General features: G+C 40.6%; 1 protein-coding gene across 1 annotated transcript; it reads right to left on the bottom strand.

Moving 5' to 3' along the window:
* Positions 1-3,849: 3,849 nt before the first annotated feature.
* On the bottom strand, positions 3,850-14,512 carry prrt1 (proline-rich transmembrane protein 1). The gene is made up of 4 exons (XM_065470584.1): positions 14,093-14,512; positions 10,623-10,960; positions 7,577-7,768; positions 3,850-4,559 (listed from the first exon to the last, which is right to left on the bottom strand). The coding sequence occupies exons 1-4, from the start codon at positions 14,109-14,111 to the stop codon at positions 4,383-4,385; spliced, it is 726 nt and encodes a 241-aa protein (XP_065326656.1). The 5' UTR covers positions 14,112-14,512; the 3' UTR covers positions 3,850-4,382.
* Positions 14,513-14,614: the final 102 nt, after the last annotated feature.

Genomic DNA, 14,614 nt, shown 5'->3' with positions numbered 1-14,614 from the left:
AAAAAAAAAAAAAGACAGTGAATATCACACTTTTATTACCTCTCTAGCCACAACTCCAATCTAGTGGATTGATGGGACTTTTCAGGCACAGCATGGAACCCAAAAATTCATATTCAAAAAAGTGTGCAGCAATATAAACAGAGAAAATCATAATCAAACAAGGAGAGAAGCAGCCCAACAAAAGGGGGGGTGATAAAATATTTGGGTGACTTACGTCACTTTCTGGTCTCAAGAGAAAGGAACTAATTGAATAAGTCACCACTAGATAATGAGGGCATGCAATGTACTGATTTTCTTGGGTAAATTGTTCATTCTATTCAGTTCATTTTAAATGTTAGCTTACTTCAGATCCATTCACTAACTCATCTAAGTCTTTATTTTATACCAGCAGATGGTGCGTTTCAGTCACAGCCCTCCTTTTCACCCACTCATTCACCAAGTCTGTAACTCTTTTGGTTCTTGCTGTCAGGTTAGTGAAATGAAGGAGCTGAAATGTGCTTTGAGATCTGCACTATTCAGGTTGAAAGTAAAGTCGGGGGAAACCCAGAAGCATACTGGTTCAGACAGCGACTAAGGGGTACCACAGGACTGTATATACACTGAGAGCTCATGGGTCCCCAAAACTCACATACAGACACCGCTTTCACTTTTTTCGTGCTTTTACTTTTATTTACAACAACAGTTGTTGCTTGTTTGGAACCTAAAGTGACCATAATTGTCTTTAGCTTACAATATAAAGCACCTTGAGGCAACCATTATTGTGATTTGGTGCTATATAAATAAAACTGAATTGAATTGAGAGGGTGGATCACCTAATGCTAACAAGCTTGGTCAGTAATGCTTTAATGCTAAATATTTTTATTTGTAAGTCACTTGAACTCAGGTCTCGCCTGGCCTCTAAACTGTTTGTCAGTCATTTGTCCATTTACTTTTGAACATATGAAAATAGCTCAGTTAAACCCTTTGACCTAAAGCTGAAAGTCTGCACTTCAATCACATCTTGATTCTAGGATTTAACGTCCACTGTGGTGGCAAAACGACAAAATACTGTCCAAAGACTTAATGGTGTGGAAAGGGAGTGAAATCAACCTTGTGGTGGTTCCAGGGGGGAAAAGATCCATTTATAATTATTAATCATGTTTTCGATAACTGTGGGTTTGATAATGAGTCTTTTTTCATCCATTCCGGACCAAAGAGGCAAAAAAAAAAGATGGTCAGGAAACAACATGAAAGTGACCGATGTGATATGATTTTACATGTTTATACAGTAAAACAGTTAAGGAAGGTTTATTAATTTTAATGTGCAGAGCCCAAAACCTGCAGCACATCCTGCGATTAAACAGAAGATAGCAAAAGACACTGTAGTCCATGTTCTGACAGAGGAAGGAAAAAAGAGACAGAGAGAGGCAGAAAACCGGGGCAACTATAAATAGCATCCTAGTGATGAGGGAGAGAGGAGATGCCATAGAGACCGAGAGGATGGAGAGGTGAAAAACAGACCCAAAGAATGAGACGCTGTCTTCGTCGATTTCTTGTTCACAGCTCAAAATTATTGTTTTATTCATTACTCAAACAACTGAAGTCAGAAACAACCAATGCATGTGCAGCACAGCCATGAACATAATTAGAATAATAAACCCCAAGAGAACCACATGTACACAGTAATTTTTGGCTCTTTGAACAAGCAACCCGCTGCATTTACAAGCCGAAAAACAAAACAGAGAAATGAAAAGGAAATGAGGAACACACCTCCCAGCTGTAGCGCCAACAGCTGCAGTTCATCCCATCAGAAAGGATTGCATACGAAGATGCAGCCGAGCACCAGACAAACTAGGAGTGACTCCATTCAGTCAGCACACTCACTGCCAGAGCCTTCTGTGCAATTATAATACTAAACAGCCCTGTGTTTCATTTAACACTGATTTTAATTCAGTGTCACCATACTGACTGGCCTTGTATTTGCACTGGGAAAAGGAAAATGTGGGTCTTAAGAGGAAAATTTTATTTTTATTCCTGCTTTGACATTTTGGGAGACACATTTATTTAGCTCTCCTGCAGAGAATGAGACAAGATGAGATGAGAATACTAACGCTCATATTTTAGCACTGAGGGGGAGCTAATTTAGCTAAGTCCAAAATATAATAAAAAATACACTTATAAGCATCTCTAAAGCTTAATACTTAGAACATTACATCTATTTACTATATATAATACAAGAAGAAAGTGTAAAAATAAATTTAGAGATGCTTAAAGGCAGATTTTGAAACATTTGGACATAGCCAGGCTAGCAGTTTCCCGCTCTTTTCCAGGTTTTGTGCTAAGCTAGCTAAGCTAATATCTCAAGGCCACAGGTAGTGAAACTCTCTGCAGGAAAGATATTTCATTCTCTAAAATGCTGATCCATTTTTAAATGCTGAAACACAACTCCTCTAACATGTTTGGGAGTCACATATCATTTTTAATCTTAACTTGTTAAAGCAGTTTCAAAACAATGACAGAGTTAGCGATTAGCAGCCTGTTTAGGTTTAGTGTTCTTTTTTGTTCCAGCTTCAAATTGTTATTGTTTCATTCCTGTTACTTACATTTTACATGCAACAGAATAAATAAAATGTACCTAAAAGGATTGAATAACATGGGATTTGTAAAATAAGTAATTATTGTGGGTTAAATCCCTGTCTCAGATTAAAAATATCAGTATAGATGTTTTTCAATGTATTAAACAATATATAAATAATAATATTAAAACTGTTAGGTAATTATCAAATTATAAGCCTTCCCTATTTGTGTTAATATCTTTATAAAACTTTTTTTTTTTTTTGGAATATTGTCATCCTAGGGATCAACAGAGATATGTTAATAGGTCCAATAACTCCTAAGAGGAGAAAGAGAGTATGAGAGAGTCATCTAAGGTAATATGATAGAGCTGAAAGTGCTACAATAGAACACAGGCATTCATTTTTCCTCTCTCTCACACTAGAAACATTCATTTTACCACCCCGGAAACCTGACTTTATAGTTTACACAGTAACGGTGGAGCCACAGAATTGCATGAAAACAAACTCTGTAGATAAAATTAAAGGAGCCACACTTCTAGCCTTAGTATTTAAGACAAATGGAAGCAAACTGAGGATGACATGCAGGATTATGTTGCCTCATTCTTCTAATTTTGCACTAAGTCTCATAAAAAGTGTTTTAAAGATTAAATAGCAAGAGATGTGCAACACAAAAAAGGCTAACACACTTCTAAAATGCTATATTCGCAAACCTAATATTTAAAGACTTATTATCTAAGTTGTCTCCTTTTCTTGTTTTGACAGTAGCTTCTTTGACATCTTGAAAAATACTGCAGCACACATTTATTTCAGGGAAATGTTCCCAAGAGCAGCAGCATTTTTTTTTTGCACTAAAAGCCCATTAGCTTAGATTTATATTCATGCACTGTAAAAACTATAAATGTAAGCAGCTGCATCATCTCGTCTGGTTACTACAAAGTGCAATATCATAGTGGTAAGATATCAAATTCAGGCCAATTCAATCAGTCTGACAAATTCAATAAAACAGCGATATACTGCAAATTATAGCAGACAAAGTCGATGCATGGGTAAATACTGGATAAATGAATAAATTTCAGATTATAAATAAATAACACATAGTTCATATAGTATCGTTTTAAACAGATAAGTGTCAATATAATACATAAACAGAAATATATACTCTGATTGGTCAGTCCAGTCTGCATTTGGCATGTTATAAATGTACATCGACTATCCCCTCTGACACTTCTACATTGCAAATCAACACTGCTTCCACATGGCACGCATAAAGAAGAGAACACATGTATATCTGCACCAGCGAGACTTAAATATGCTAAATAAACCTTTTTTTTTTTTTTTTTTTTAAATGCGGTGTCTGAAATTTCATCAACCGCGGGGGTCGCCACTTGGTCAATTTTGCTGCTAAAATATGTAACACACACACAGCGGCCTATCCTCTCATCCAAACACATCAGTGAAGGACGTATGAATTAATCAGCGTCACATGAATTGTTAATGCAAGGAGCTTTGTTTCCCTCCTGCAGCTCATATCTGGGTGTAAATATTAAGCGGCTGCTGTGATAACAGCAAAGCTGGGCCTCGTTTGACAGCTGCTTGCATTTGGACGACAGCTGTGGTTGGTTGTGAGTGTGTGATGGCGGCAGGTTAGGTCAGAGCTGTGTGTGTGTGTGTGTGTGTGTGTGTGTGTGTGTGTGTGTGGCTGTATGCAGAGGGCCAGCAGCAGTTTTGAGTGCAGTGCATTTTTTTAATGCTTCTACATCCTCATAATGATTGAGAGTTAGCTAGCTAATACAGGCCATGATTTCCCAGCAGGACTTAATAGTGGAGTTACGGCTCCCAGTCGTCATCGTGGTGCTGCGATGCTATGATGACTACCACGGTGAGGATGGTGCACAACACAATGGAGGCAATGCCAACCGCCAGGCTGATGAAGGAGAAGTTGCGCGCCTCGCGGGAGGCTATTTCCGCCGTCACCATGTCCCCTCTGGCTATCGCCGTACGCACCTAAGTGAGAAGGAGGGAGGAGAAATTCGAAAATGTGTTATGCAACAAGCAGATACACGAGTGGGAGCAGGAGAGAGTCTGAAACAGCATGAATGGATCGATTTCACTGCAGCACAGGCTGAATGTGCAGTAACACCCTATAACATCATATAGAGCTCAGACCGGTGGGTCCATGCCTTGTCAGATCAGCTCAGCGCACAGCCAGCTGAGCAGGCCCAGAGGAAAAAATCCATTCTGTCCCGTTGCACTGACAATGGCGCAGTTACGTAATGATGTGGTCTGTTGAGTGCGTGTTGGTCAGCACAGTCTGCCATTAGATAAACAACAGAGCAACATAAAAGTATGAAAGTCACCAGACGGAGCTCTAACTTTACATCACCTGCACGGAAAAACAGCATTTAAAAGAAAAATAAACTGCGCCTGCTGATGCAGATGATGTAGAGGTGACATCAGTGAATCCACGCAGTAACATTTTCCATCTGCTTTTTTTGTTGTTGTTGTATGATTATGAATCACAAAATACTGGCTCCTGTTTTCCAGTTGGTAAATTCATAGCCACAACATTTTCTGCATTTCAGATCCTATCTTGGCAGGAAGAAAGCGCCACAGCCTGTTTTGACACAAACAGTCAAGGGATGAATGATCTTTCCTGACACTCACATGCAGCTGGAAGGCTTTTTTTTTTTTTTTTTAAATTCACAACCCATTAAAAAGATAAAGATAAAATAATTTTGCCTGAAAACTTTTATATATGTGCCATTTTACAAGAGTTGCTTTCCACATGCCTAATATGTACTTATTAAAATTATATTAAAATATACATCAAAGCTTGAGATAATCTAGTTTTCTCATTTGTAGTGTCACAAAGTGTGAAGTATCTCATTCTTCTGCGACTAAGGGCTCCAGTGTTGCCCCAAAAACTACTGAAAATACACAAGAGAGCAACAAGTGACACACCCCCTACAGACTGTAGATAAAAGATGGAAGTAGGCACCCTTTTGCTTAATTGCCTTTGGAAACCTGCAGTGACATATTTCAGTAGTAGCGAGTCGGTAAAAGTGAAATCCAGGTTTTTTTTGGTTGTCCTTAAAATTAATCGCATAAAGGTACAAGTCAATTTTTAAAACTACCGTAAACACAGTTGAGAGGTCCAATTCAGTGACGTGAATAAGGTGAAGCGAAGCTCAACAAACAGCTAGCGTCATAATCGACACCTACTTGACAATTACTTTCCACAGGACCACCGCAGTAGATGTACCACAGATTTTTCACACAATGATGTAGTTCTGCTGTAAATTTGGACATTTTGACATGGAGGTCTGAGGAAAACTGTAGTTTCTGTCATATTCACTAACCTACACATGTCAAAGCCATAGATACGCAGTTCTACTGTTGCCGTTACTGAGCTGTTCGCTCATCAACAAATGTGTATTCTTTCAGAGCTTAAAATAGTTACACAAAATGCAATATTTACAGTGCAGTGAAAAAGTATTTGGCTCCTTCCTAAATACCTAGTTTTTTGCATATTTGTCCCACTTACATGTGTCAGACCATCAAACAACTTTGAAAATTAGACAAAGATACCTTGAGTAAATATAAAATTAAATTTCTGATTTCATTTATTAAGGGAAAAGGTTAGCTAAACCTACCTGGCCCTGTGTGAGAAAATAACTGTACCCTATACCTAATAACTGGTTTTGGTAGCAGGAACTTTAATCAAGTGTGTGTGATGCTTGGTGTGAGACTTTCAGATCACTGTGGAGGAATCTTGTCCCGCTTTTCTTCACAAAATTGCTTTTATTTAGCCAGATCGAAGCGTTTTCCACCACAAACAGCCCGTTTAAGGCATGTCAATCGTTTTAAATCCAGACTTTGACTCAGCCACTCCAAAACCTTCATTTTGTTTATTTCTGAGCTATTCAGAGGTGAACTTTCTGGGTTGTTTTGGCTCATGCTGCATAACCGAAGTAAACTTGAGCTTCAGGGTGTAAACTGATGATTTTCAAGATTTTCTGGTAGACAGCAGTTCCATCAATTACAGCAAGCCCAGAGTCCAGAAGAGGCAACCCAGCCCCAGACCATCACCCTACCACCAACATGTTGTTGTGATTTTTCTTTTAATTAAATTCTTTTTGGTCAGCAATGGTTTTCTCCTTGTAACTCTCCCATGGGTCCCATTTTTGTCCAGTCTCTTTCTTACTGTTGAACTCTGACCTTAACTGAGAAAAGTGAGGCCTGCAGCTCTTTAGATGTTGTTCTGGTTCTTTTGTGACCTCCTGGATGATTCGTCGATTCGCTTTTGGAGTAATTTAGGTAGGCTGGACACTACTGTTACTCCATTTGTATACAATGGCTCTCACCGTGATTCACTGGAGTCCCAAAGCATTTGAAATGGCTTTGTAACCCATTCCAGACTGATAGATGTCAGTGACTTTGTTTCTCAGGTGTTTCTTCAGATTGTGGCATGATGTGTTACTTTTTGAGATCTTTTATCCTTCTTCAGGAAGGCTAGTTAAAATTTAACTCAACTTTCAAAAAATGTAGAGCATGTAAATACATTTGGATAGCTTTTTATCCCTCAATCAATAAAATCATAATTTAAAAACGTCATTTTGTATTTGCTCCGCTTATCAAATATTAAAATTTGTATGATGATATGAAACATTTAAATGTAAGAAAGATACCTGTTCTGTTTACTGAGAACCACACTGCTCGGCTGTTTCTAGAAATTAATGAGCAATTACTGGAAGTAAAATATTCTCTTAAATATTGATTTTATAGAGTCTTGTTCTAACGTGCAAAGAAAGAGCTTTAAGTCACTGAAAGCTTTTGTCTTATTTTACAGGACAACAAGAAAAACTGCAGGATTTCTATCATTTATCATTTTAAATGGGAGCATCTGCGTCTGCAAATAAAATGGCTTTAAAGTGAAAATTCATTGCAAAGTCATCTGTAAAGGTGATATTATATCGATATGAAAGCCACAGATGAAAAGGAGACTATGAAGCAGCATTAACCTGCACTGCTTTGATGATCGCAATGATGCCTGTTGGCCAGAAGCAGCAGACGGTGGTGAGCACGGCGATGGGCAGGTAGTCGTGCGGCGGTCGGCGGTCCATTAGGGTGATGCTCGGTGGCATTTGCATGGGGTGAATCTGGCCCGGTGGGATCCCTGGGTGAGTTCCTCCAGCCGGCATGTAGGGCTGACCCTGAACAGAGAGAGAAAGAGGAGGAGAAGATGGAGAGCGATGCTTTTAAAACAGTCCAGCAGCTTGCAAAGCTCTTTCCACACCAAAACACAGAGGAACACGCTAATGTGAGTGAAGAAGGGCACAGCAGCCGGGCAGCAGGAAGCAGAGCCTGCAGGGATCGCTGGTGTCAGAGGGGGTATTCGGATTTTTGATTGTCTCATTTTTAATTTAAATGAATTTCTCACAGTTAGACGAGACGTTGGAGGCGACCTAATCGTGGTGCGGAGGCACTGAACATCAGCTCTCTATGCCAAGTGGACAATTTTAGCTTTATTTTAAACCACCTGCAGAGCTGAGACGTGACTGCCTCCTGCACCGTACAGTCATATCTGTAATTACCATTAGCTGTGAGACGAGATATCAGAGTGCAGTGCCGCTTTCAGCCTGTCGGGATTAAAAATTATGTTCAGCACTTGGGTTTTTTTCAATTAGCTGCACGAAACGCATCACAATTCGCTCTGCTTGAGCTGTGCATGTTTATCAGCTCAGCAGCCCAGACAGAAATACATTTTTAAAAAAAGGAAAAAAAGAAAAAAGGATTTTGTGATTTTGAGCTGCAGTGCAGATTTTGCTCTTGATATTATTCTCCTCGCATTCAAACCCACGCTGCTTTTAAGAAATTACCGACGGGAAGCTGGACAGCTGCACTTTCAGATGTTTGATGATTCACAGTCTCTTTCCGAGGCCTCGTTTTACGACTTTGATGTTAGTTCAGGGTAAAATATAAATTGTTTGATCTATTAACGTGGACGAACATGTGGCTGTAGTTCAAAAATCCACTGTGTTCTTCAGCAACAATGAATGGGCAAAGAGTACAGATTGGTCCTTATAATACATGATGTTGAAGCTTAATAGTTCAACCAAGGACTTATGTCATATCTGCTCAAATGGTCTCATTCCTGTCATTATTGTTATTAATATATTAGAGTACTCCGAAGCTCCCAGGACAGTGAGATGAGACCTGGAGAGGTAAAACTCTGCTGCAGAATTAGAAAATAAGGAAAAGATTTCATATTTATCATCCTCTGACCCCCTCAAATATCCCCATCTGTCAGAGATGCTAAATTTATCAAACCACGGCGCTTGTTTTATTTTAAAAAACTGAGCCTCAGAAAAACAGTAGAAACTGAACAATACAGAGAGAAGCAGCTCTACTTGTCCTTCACCCCTCCTCCACCTGCAAGTACTGGCCTTTAACTTCAGTTTAAACTTATTTAGTGCTGCACATGTTTTAGTTCCTCCCTGCAGCCATCAACTATATTGTTAGTTTACGGTTTTACTGCACTTCCTTTGTTTAACATACAAATTCCTCTTCGATCTGCAGAGCCCCTGATGTCCCATGAATTTTTAATTTCATGCACGCAAATTATTGTGTTGGTAATTTGGAATAATACTCCTCTAATGATTTCGCAGTATTTTGCAACCCAGATCCGAGCTTGGGTGTCATAAGATGCTCTTACGCATCGGCATCGTCTGCTGTGAAGGACATCTCCTGTGCAGCCAGTTATTCCTGTTGATAATCGCGTGTCTGTGCAAAAGCAGCAGCAAAGCCCAAAGAAAAAATATGGATTTCTTTATACAAAATTAGCTTCTCTTAAAATCTAATTGTCTTGTTTATAAAGGATTTGTGCACAAATTTGAAAAAGAAAAAAAGCTTTACAATGACGTTCAGGAACAAAAGATTTGCTTTCTTTTTTGTTGTTGTTGTTTTGTATATGAGCTGAATTAAAATCTGCCAAATCAGTTAATTTTAGTGGTTTGAACTGCTGCTCTGTGACTCATTTTTCAAACTTATGGCTCCTCTAATGTACAAATATTGTATTGGCATTTATATTCCCCCTCAGTGACGCACTCACTTATGTATCAGAGTGTAAAAAAAAGCAGTATAATTTATGTAATGTGGGTTAACTGATTACATTGATATTAATTAACTGAAAAGTCAGCTTTCATGTATTATAATTTATGTTTGGCTTCCAGACGATCTTTCACTTTAAGCACACTTTACCACGAAGTACCGATTTCACCCGTCAGGCTCAAAGCTCAGAGAAATATCTCGATTGTTATGAGAATCAAACAAACACAGTCAGCCTGTTTTTGCTGGAAAGCTGCACACAAAAATGAAACCACATGTCCTCTAGCCTGAAAAAAGTCCTACGCTTTTATATAAGTACAAGGACAATCAATGCAAATTACTTCAGCCTATTAATGCAACACCGTGCAGAATTAGCCTGCATGTTTACGTCCCTGTCTGACCCTGCAAAATTAATGAAATAAAAGCAGCACCAAAGAGCTTATTTGAAACACTGCTGTGTGCATCATTAATCATTAAAAATGATCATTCATCATCATTAAAAATATTTAAAATCATACGAGAGGCTCTTTGTGCTGCTGGTGGGACACGAGCCTGATAAATAAAGACATGCTCACTGGAACAAATCAGAAGGTTTGTAATTTTCCTTTTTCTGACTGAGCTTTCTGGACATTTATTGCTGATTATGTGGGAAAAAAAGAGACATCGTTTGATTAATAAATGTCCAGCTAATTGACAGAACAGCAGGTGCCACAAATGAAGCAGAAAATGAGCAAATTACTTCACAAAATGCGCATTTTCTCTGAAGATAGAGACAAGCCCCTGAGATAACAGAAGAATGTTTGATTCCCTGCATAATAAGCATCAAATGACATTTAGTGGATCTTACTGAGGAGTGAATTATGGACAATTTTAAACGAGCCGCAAAGAAGTGTGGAGGTTTAATTCTGCTGCAGCCTGATGTCAGAGCTGTGAAATCTTTCAAGGCTGTGTCTCACTCACCGATGCCATGGGGTAGACGGGAACGTAAGCTGTGCACGGCTGCAGCTGAAGCGGGTAGCCCGGGTGAAGGTATCCCACAGGAGGGTGCGCCATGGTGCCTCCCGGAGCCTGGGTCTGGACAGTGTAGCCCTGCGGGGCTCCCGGAGGCCCCATCGGGGCACACTGGAACTGAGTTTCTTGGAGGTATCCCTCTGAACCCGGAGGAGGAGGCGGAGGAGGGTAGTTGGGCTGGGTGCCTGGCGCGGGAGGCATGTTGGGGTGCTGGGGCATGTTGGGGTCCTGTGGGCCGGGCAGGTACGGAGGAGGCTGCATAGTCTGACGGCCAGAGTCATCCAGCCCTGAGAGTGGAAGAGGGAGGAAAGATGAGGAAAGGTAGGTGAGCAGTCAGAAATAGACAAGGCAGAGGAAGAACAATAAAAGAAACAGATGTAAGAGCAAGAGCGTGTTATCTAACTCGAGCACGGCTACACGTGTGTTTGCATGTTGGCTCTAATATGTCTTATTTCACTGCCGAGGAGGAGAAAAAACAATTACACGGAGCACAGCTCTTCAGCAAGACTTAAAAAAGCAGCTACAAAGCCTGACATTTCCAACCTGCGCAGGCTAATGATGACAGTGATTGGCATTTTCACTGCCGGCAAAGGAAAAGAAGAAAGGCCTTTTTCTCTGCTTATCCTTCACAAAGAAGTTTATTAGCAGCAGAAATGTGGCATTTCAGGTGTCGAGAAACACGTCCCGAAGCATCCGTCTGCTTCTGGACGTCTGAACACTTTAATGCTCACACCTCTGCTCCCTTTGTGTTTGCTTAACACTGAAAACAACTGAGAGGGTGTTGCGTTGTCGAAGCGGGGAGGTGGCTGAGATAATCCAAGTTGACAGGGACATGAGGAGGAAGAAAAGGAGAAAAAAAAGAATGGAGATGGATGGAGGAATAGAAGAGGGAGGATTTGATGAGACATGAAGAAGGAGAGCAGGAGGCAGTGTCAGCGAGCGGGAGAGAAGCTGGGTGATGAGGGATGACGACTTGTGCGCTCGGGGGACCGGTTTTACGTAAGAGGCCCCAACCCTGTCACAAGCAGGAAGTGGACCAGAAAGAAACAGAGGGGAAAGGAGCGAGCGCGAGGAGAAAGACACCTTTGAAAGGTCATCATGTGACGAGCAGAAAATATATCTGTGTGCGTGTGTGTGTGCGCAGCATCTTTGGCAATTATAACTTGAATTCCATATAAAGTAACATGAGACGTCACATTATTTTCTTCTTTATGATAAAGACCTTAATAGCGCTGAGTAGCTAATTTAGTCATTACTCAGCAAAATGCAATCACACGCAGTGTTTTGTCATCACTTCAACAACAGATTTCAGCTAAAATACACATTTTCTTCAGTTATTTCACTGAATAAATAATGATAATGTTTCTTTTGAATCAAATCTCTTCCATTTTCTGCCTTAATGTTTGAATTCTGTGCAGGAATAGATCACTGTCTTAAGCAAGTTGTCTGCTACTGATCCAATTCTAGCCATCATTATAGATGATATATTGTTATAGATCAATAGTTTTTTATTCAAATATATATTGATTTTTTTCCCGTTTCCATTAAACTGTAATGCTTAAATATTAAAGGGACAGCTCACCTCAAAATCAAATGTAAATCTAATTTATCCATCTGGGTTGTTTTGGCACGTGCTGCCCAGTTTTTTGAGGGATGAGGTGCAGAAATGCTCCTCTTCTCTTGGATATAATGGAAGTAAAGTACTGCCTTGTGGTGCTCAACATGCTAGAAAATAGCCTAGATTGGGAAAAACCCAGCAGCAGCACCTCTTCTCAGAAATAATGACCAGGTTACTCAAAAAGAAAATCTTGATGTGAGCAGTTTCATGCAGAAACTCCCAAACTACCCCAGCCAGCTGCATGAAAGTGTCAGCCTGTCCAGGCGAGGCTCGTGACAGAGTGACGGCATTTAAACATTCATGCCTTCCTCTCTCAGATCAGCTGTAATGTCTCACAGCTCAGCAGCCATCTTGAAACATCCCTAGACTCTTGTTTGGCCAGTAAAGTTTAAATTTGCCTTAATCTCAGTGATCACTGGGACATAAAACTGCAAAGTTGAATCTGTAGCATCCATCTATCTTCCATTTGGTTGCATTTTATTCCAAGTAAAGTGAGCATTTCTGAGCTGGTTTGGTGCCGATATCATAAAAAGTCACACTAAAAACAGCTGAGATCAATAAACAGCAGGTTAAGGCCCGAGGTAGGATATGTCTGATTTGGGGTAAAGTGTCCCTTTAAGGTTGCAGTCGTTTTAAGTTGATCTGCAGTGCCCACAGCTGCAGATTTTACTGACCAGAAGCCGTCAAACACACCTAATCAGAAATATTGATTTTCTCTGTTGAGTAACAACTACAACCTGAGACATTTTGAGCTGTGGGAAAAGCTCAGGTGTGACTGGCCACGTTAATGTTTGATGATTCACCCAGAAGCATGCACAGAGCTGTGGCAGTGGCACACCTGAATGTGATGCTGCCCTCGAGTTAGAACTAAAACCGAGTCTGTCTGTCATCAGCAAAATGCCTGTAATACTCTCTTCTTGATGCATTTGCTACTTAGAAGCTTGGAACAGTTAACCAATACCTGTACACCCATTTAGCTGAACACATTAACATCCCTGCTGTGTTTTAATGGTTTTGCATTCCCATGTGTGTCTTCTGAGCATCAGCAGATGTCCATCCATTGTTTAATTATAGCCTCTCAGATCTGATTAAAGCACAAGACAGCGGTCACGTTTACAGCCTGCTCCACATTATGCTCTTCACACCTCCTGAGCCAAGATCAGGTGTCATCATCTGCTTTGTTTTACTGTTTATTTGAATATTTTTAAGAGGAAAGATGCAGTTCACCAGCAACATCAGTAACTGGTGCTTCAAATTCTAAAATATTAGAAAGTGGAAGGATTAAAGTGTGTGTGTGTCTGTGGAAGAGAGGCTCAGGTTCACGAGCAATAAATGGTTGTTAAAGGCGTGCACGCGCAAAGGACACCCACATCCTGTCTATAGTCAGGAGAGATGTACGTAGGCCCGTGCGTAATGATGTGAGACATATATAACAGAGGAGAGGAAAAAAAGGGAACAGGGAGTCCAGGAAGGATGTGAAAGCTCACTTCAGTGAAGAAAATCTGAACATGATAATAAACTAAATGTAAAAGAAATAAATTCAGCAGATACACACAGAAAGTCTGATGATATTAGTTTAAAGTCTCCACGGCCCTGCGGTTATTTTTTCCAACCCCCACCAAAGCTGCACCCACACAGCGGTGCATCATCTTGTAGACACAGCAGAAGCAAAAGCGGATGGAGAGGTTGACAAGGGGGCAGCTGGGAAAAGCGCAGATGACAGCACACTAGAAAAAACCAAAACACACACACACATATATAGGCCGATGCCCTGGATCTTCAGACAATTAAAACGCCTCACCGTGCTTTTCTGACGACATGCTTTCAGATCTTCTGTCCGCCTCCTTTGATCGGATCTATTTTTTTCCTTTACTCCAGTTGGTGGTGAAAATCCTCCAAGTGCGCGATGATGCAGACTTTTAATCCAAACGTGTGCAGCCCATCCTCAGGATGTTTTCATCTTTATTCCTTTAGCGGCAGTAACAACTTGAGGTGTTTTTTCTTCTTCCTTTGTTGCTTTAAACCCGGCTCTGTCACCGCGCACAGCTCCGTTCAGCTCCCCCTCCTCTCCTCTCTGTGCGCGCAGGGCAGTCTAATAATGTTTCTCCGCTAACGCGTCGCTGTACATTGAATTAATGAGACACAAAGCTATCGCTGTCTTAAAGCGACAGCTCGGACTCGGGCAGCGCGCACAGGCAGCAGGCTGGAACATCCCATTACAGCTCAACAAACGAGGCAGTCTCTGAATTGGATGGCTCTCTCTCACCGCCCTCCCTCACACATCTTGTCCTCAGATGATGACAGATTTGTAGTTAAGAAACCC

The sequence above is a fragment of the Pelmatolapia mariae genome, linkage group LG22 (assembly GCF_036321145.2).
Source record: "Pelmatolapia mariae isolate MD_Pm_ZW linkage group LG22, Pm_UMD_F_2, whole genome shotgun sequence".
Taxonomy (NCBI): Eukaryota; Metazoa; Chordata; class Actinopteri; order Cichliformes; family Cichlidae; genus Pelmatolapia; species Pelmatolapia mariae.
The sequence above is the reverse complement of the archived record's forward strand: the minus strand, read 5'-3'. Positions and strand labels throughout refer to the sequence as shown.